We start from the raw sequence: 6,095 nt of genomic DNA, 5'->3' as shown, positions 1-6,095 counted from the left end.
TAATTTATTTAATGTAAATGGTTTTTATATATTAAATGGATATTGCGATAAAAAAATTCAATTAGATTCAGAAAATTTGATTTTATTGTTGATTTTAAACTAAGTAGGTACCAGGTTTCTTCATTATTCTGTAGATGATATTTTACTAAAAATTGAACAAACAGTATGGAAGAAATTAAGTTTTTCTCAGTTTTAAAATATATACTAAAATAACAATATCAACTCCAGTGGGCTTATTTGTAGTACCTACATATCAACCATACAAAATTGAAAAGTGTGGAAAGAACTTTGAAACTTTTAGCCTCGGCTTTCTAGTGATTATCGTAAAGTTTGCTACATTAAATAACTTTTTTCTGTTGGTAAATCTTCTTTCCAATTCCGCGGGAATTAGTGGCGTCTTCGAAGTTCTCATATAAGTGTATAATAGTGTGCTGCTGAATTTTGTTTCATTATAATAGTTTTATCATTGTGCAGCTTTTTTGCAAAGCGAAGAAGTAAATTTACAGATTTTTATAATATAATGTTTAAAATGGCCAGTGAAAACCTGAATGTGAAAGGCTTTTTCACCAAGAAGGAATGGAGTGTAATGTCTGAAGAGATACGTTACGGAGCGCATTGCATGTACGTCGTGTACAAACAAGGTAAGATTCTTTTCTCCTCCCCTCTCCTATTTCACCAACCTTAATTGAAAAGGGTTTTAAGATTTTCGCAGCAAAATTATTATTGGGATAAATTTGAAGGTTTTATGCCATGTTGTGCTTCCTCCTTCTTTCATCATTGGGGAAGATGTGCACCCACACTGTGGTGAAGTATTGGTGTACCCTGGTGTCCCTATTAAGTTTTTGTCTTGCATCTGTTGTCTTTGTGCTTGTTGGTAAGTGATGTTGTCAATTTTCTTTCAGTCTTCTTCACTGAGGATTACACTCAGGTACAGGTGTAGACAGAAAAGGTCTATTCCACTGTTCACTCACTGTGAATTCTTTCGCTCCGCAGCGCTGTCACCGCTACGTAACTGTGACGCTGTCCGAAACGTTGGCTAAACAGGGAGAAATCGCACCACGGCATAAAACTCCAAAAATGAATCACAAGGTTTATACATACTGATAAATGTTTATCACTTTGTCCACAGGAAAGATTGAAAAACCAGATTTTGTTATTCGGTATGAGAAATTCAAGGCAGAGCTAGAGTCGAAGAGCAAAAAGCAAGGTACATAATACTATATAATGCATGTAGTATTTACATTCATAATAAATTTACTAAAGTGTTCCTTTTCTTCACTGTTTGTAGATAAGAGTCCGGCATTCAGGCTACAACAACAGAAGACCCGAATGCGGAATAAGCTTAAGAACCATAAGGTGCGTATTGTATTAATGTTTCTCTATTAATGTATTAGTGGTGTATGTATAAGGGAATAAGGTGTCATGTGTGTTGGTTGGATTGTTGCAGGTTGGCGCAGTGGAGCAATGCTTGAAGGGCTTCAGCCAGCTGGAAATAGACGAGTAAGTGTGGAAATGAAGAGTTTGTTGTATTTTGTTTGTAACTATATAAATTGTTTCATGTGATCTTTGGTCTTTACTATAGACACTTGACAATAATCATAGTGATGGCATTAACATAGTGATGTAACATAAATATGTTTTGATTCCTGCAGAAGCGCACGGAGGAAAAAGTTAATGGATGAGGTGGTTAGAGCATTGGAGGAGGAGTTAGACACGGGTCCAGACAGCGAGCCTGGTGAGTAAAGCCTATAGAGAATAGAGAATATACTGTGGTGTGTGTTGGGTTAATTGGCTTCATGAACACATCCTTACTTTCAGTGTACATCAAGAAGAGGCGGCTGAGAAGACTGAAGAAGGTGAACTACATGGAATTGCAGGAACAGGAGGACGACGCTTACAGCTGTAAGTGTGTAGTGGTGGGTGTACTCGTGTGTTGTGTAGTGGTGGAGTGTGTGTAACTGTGTGTGTGTTGAATTTCCAGGGTGTGATGAATGCGACGCACGCTTCCGGACGTTCTGTCCTCTGCACGGACCGCTGCTCATAATACCGGATGATAAGACAGGAGACGCAGAGCTCGGATGCCCCCCGCATGTAGCGCTGCGGTCTTCGGGAATCCCGGGGGCGGGGCGCGGTGCCTGGGCGGCGGAAGCTCTGCCCAGGGGTCTGCGCTTCGGGCCCTACCGCGGCCAACTCTCCAGCAGACCCAACCCCAACAGCCAATACGTGTGGCAGGTACTACTCATCTACTCACTTCTTTTGCTATAACCGCTTACCACATGTATACCAATTACCAATTCGCAAATCATTCTGTTCAGGTGCGCCGTCCAAACGGAGGGAGGCACTATATCGATGGCGAGAAGATTAGCAATGCCAACTGGCTGCGCTATGTTAATTGTTCGCGTAACACCCTGGAACAGAACCTGCAAGCCTTTCAATACAAGGGGCAAATCTTTTACAGGTCAGTGCGGTATACTATACTATACTACATTACACTTAGTCGTCAGCTGTTAACCATACATTCTATTTGCACTTCTGCGTATGCTTTCAGAACAGTGAAGAATATAGAGTCAAACACGGAGCTGCTGGTATGGTATGGACCGGAGTATGGGAAGACGCTGGGTATAGATCCCAAGACGTACCACGCACCTCTTTGCACCCGTACACCTACTCCGCTCCAAGGTATACATTCTTCTATATTATATACCACTGCACCGTCCGGAGCCAGTCCCAGACTGGAAGTCAATTGTTGCCAAGTGCCTGGTCATTAAAATATAATCACTAAACATTTAAATTCTGCGTTTCACACAGCCATAGTCATTTTTGGAAAGACCATGCGGTGGGTATACAATTTAACATGGAGACCGCCTAAATGCATTTGTAAATAGATCTTAACTTAAAATTAATGACTCTTAAGGACGGGTTGTTTTACAGAATTTGAACAATTAATCAAGTTCTGTAAAGGTTCCATTCAAGTTCTATTTTTATTGTACCATGGGCCGGTTGTTTCACAGTACTCGGATAATTACAGAACTTGAAAAACTTGTTTACATAAACACATATTAGCTACGAAATTTGATGAATAGTTCAAATTCTGTAAAACATCCCACCCTCATTATTATTACTGTATTGAAGCTCATCTTTGAATCCATGTAATATTTTATTTGTACTTTTGGTATCAAATTGTTTTCAATCTACTTCACTACAATGAATAGAGTTGTGATCTATCTGTCACAACATAGTTACATTTATTGAGCAAAAACACAGACAACCATTGCTTTTCTCTGCATTTTTACACATCTCGCACGGGGGTGTGAAAAATTGTTATCACTTCTTCGATAAGAATTTGGATAACTTCGGGAGTTATTTTTTCTTCATGATGGTAGAAGTAAAAAAGATGGACAACTTTTTTCGATATTCCATTGTTTTTTTACTGTACAAAAATATTTTTTCATAGAAGAAATTTTAATTTTTTTATTTAAAAAGTACCTTAAAACATTGTAATTTGAAAAGAAATAAGTAAGTCTGGGTTTGATCTTAAATAAGCCAATAAATGAAATATTTAATTAACTGAGGAATTGAATAATCTTGACACAATGTTGCCTGTTGTATGCTGATGATGAGTTGCACATTTCTGACAGAATGGAAGTTCTTCAGTCTGTCGTATATAGTGGACGACGCACTGAGACGCTCCCAAGTGAAAAGGGCGAAATAAATAGTAAAGGCTTTCCTGTCAATGTACAAGTATTTATCAACTTACTTGCTTTTTGGGAGCGGCTATAGTTATGAACAATAAATACTTAGAGCAAGCGGATGAGTTTGTATGTTTTGGAAGTATATGTTTAATGGAAGACTTGGGGCCAGTTGTTTCACAAAATTTGAACAATTCATCAAATTTCAAAGGTAATTTAAGGTTTTATACCAACACTGGTGTATAGAAGTGAAGCTTGGAACTGGCAGACGAAGGATGAAAGTGAACTGAATGGTGAGGCGTATGTGTTTATAAAACCATGTATGACCGTATTAGGAGTTATTTGATGAAGCAAGTGTTCTCTGCAGGCGGCAGTTCGCAGTGTGAAGAGGAGCGGGTGGCAGGAGGAGCCTCAACCAGCGGAATGGGGACAATCGACTCACAGCCCTCCACAAGCAAGGGGCAGAGCTACATATCTAGCACACATTTTAAACGTCATAACCTAATCCACACCGGTGAGAAACCATTCTCGTGTGATGTGTGTACGTACACCTGTTCTCGAGCTGACAACCTTGAACGGCATAAACGCACTCACACAGGTGAGAAACCGTTCTCGTGTGATGTGTGTACGTACACCTGTTCTCAGGCTGGCCACCTTAAACAGCATAAACGCACTCACATAGGTGAGAAACCATTCTCGTGTGATGTGTGTACGTACACCTGTTCTCAGGCTGGCCACCTTAAACAGCATAAACGCACTCACACAGGTGAGAAACCATTCTCGTGTGATGTGTGTACGTACACCTGTTCAAAGGCTGGCGACCTTAAACGGCATAAACGCACTCACACAGGTGAAAAACCATTCTCGTGTGATGTGTGTATGTACACCTCTTCTAATGCTGGCCACCTTAAAGGGCATAAACGCACTCACACAGGTGAGAAAGCATTCTCGTGTGATGTGTGTATGTACACCTGTTCAAAGGCTGGCCAACTTAAACGGCATAAACGCACTCATACAGGTGAGAAACCATTCTCGTGTGATGTGTGTACGTACACCTGTTCTCGAGCTGACTATCTTAAAGTGCATAAACCTACTCACACAGGTGAGAAACCATTCTCGTGTGATGTGTGTACGTACACCTGTTCTCGAGCTGACCATCTTAAAGTGCATAAACGCACTCACACGCAATCATATCCAAAATAAACTTAATGCTAGTCTCACACGAGTGCTATTCTCTCATAATATGTGGGCTTGGTCTGTTTTACCATATCGCTCGCCACACATTCTTTAATATATGGAAATTTTTTAATTTTAATTTTGTTTATTTGCATTATAAACAGTATTTATACCTTCTTATTTTACAGTATTTGGAATAAATTATATCACTGACCAATAAAATAATGTCATTAAAGCTAATACCTATTCTATTCTCTCATAGTATAATATAATGTGGGCTTGGCCTGTTTCACCACATCGCTCGCCATACATTCCTGATGTGAATATATGGCAAGTGATATGCTGAAATAGGCCAAGCCTATATTATTAAAGGTTAGCACTCGTGTGCGCAACTAAACACAATTTAACATTTTCCTCGTAACTAGTGATGTGTACCCTGATGTGTGGTTTCTCACCTGTGTGAGTGCGTTTATGCCGTTTAAGGTGGCCAGCTTGAGTTTTAATTTTTAATTTTAATTGCATTATGTTTTTTAATCTAAATCTAAAAGTTGAAAAAGATAGTATGCTGCATTTTAAAGTTGATATTACATAGCTGAGGTTACATACTTTCATATATTATATAGGTAATAGAAAATACAAATGAAAAGCCGCATTATATTCCTGAAAATTGTGAATTTCGCATTTTCTCGTGGAAATGCCAAAATACCCGTTTTTGGCTAAAAACTCAGGAATTTGTTATAAGAATTAGCGATATTACAAAAGTTAGATTTTCAATTCACTACTAATAATTCTTCACAGCAAATTACATAATATTCAATAAATCTTTCAATCCATTTTTTTTTCCCGACTCTGTAATAACAATATTTTATTTTATTTTTATTTATTTAACGCCCAGAGGGTTTTTACATGGTTGGTAGTATAATTAAATATAATTAAATCAAATTAAAATTATAATAGTACATATAATTTTAATTTGATTTAAATTTAATATGATCCTACTTTCATTACTCCGACATGACACGTCTTACAGTCATTCATGGTTTTACCACACAAACACCTCGGGGATCTCTCTTTAACGGCATTCAATCTACTTTCATCTTTTGTCTGCCAGTTCCATGCGTCATTACCATCCGTCAGGGTTGGTATCAGCACTCCATTATGGAATGTCTAGCCTCACTTCTTTGTTTAATACAAGTAACCGTTTATACATTGTTTAATGTGCGGTAGAGA

The 6,095-nt window shown here is 38.4% G+C and overlaps 1 protein-coding gene across 1 annotated transcript; it reads left to right on the top strand.

Moving 5' to 3' along the window:
* The first annotated feature begins 529 nt into the window (after positions 1 to 529).
* On the top strand, positions 530 to 4,904 carry LOC149411821 (uncharacterized). Its single transcript, XM_089646250.1, has 10 exons — positions 530 to 641; positions 1,130 to 1,207; positions 1,289 to 1,356; positions 1,448 to 1,500; positions 1,653 to 1,735; positions 1,819 to 1,902; positions 1,982 to 2,232; positions 2,316 to 2,458; positions 2,549 to 2,679; positions 4,057 to 4,904. Exons 1-10 carry the CDS (start codon positions 530 to 532, stop codon positions 4,890 to 4,892), a joined length of 1,839 nt encoding a protein of 612 aa, XP_089502376.1. The 3' UTR covers positions 4,893 to 4,904.
* The last annotated feature ends 1,191 nt before the right edge of the window (positions 4,905 to 6,095 follow it).

This window comes from Hesperophylax consimilis, chromosome 24 (genome assembly GCF_061612785.1).
Source record: "Hesperophylax consimilis isolate HC1 chromosome 24, BYU_Hcon_1.0, whole genome shotgun sequence".
Lineage (NCBI taxonomy): Eukaryota > Metazoa > Arthropoda > Insecta > Trichoptera > Limnephilidae > Hesperophylax > Hesperophylax consimilis.
Note: the sequence above shows the minus strand (reverse complement) of the source record. Positions and strands in the feature narration are given on the sequence as shown.

What these genes read in the sequence shown, in the direction of transcription:
- LOC149411821 (XM_089646250.1), top strand. Translation starts at nt 530, where the DNA reads ATGGCCAGTGAAAACCTGAATGTGAAAGGCTTTTTCACCAAGAAGGAA. An exon ending in AAGGGGCAAATCTTTTACAG is followed by an intron (nt 2,459 to 2,548) that starts GTCAGTGCGGTA and finishes GTATGCTTTCAG; the next exon opens with AACAGTGAAGAATATAGAGT. An exon ending in TACACCTACTCCGCTCCAAG is followed by an intron (nt 2,680 to 4,056) that starts GTATACATTCTT and finishes TGTTCTCTGCAG; the next exon opens with GCGGCAGTTCGCAGTGTGAA.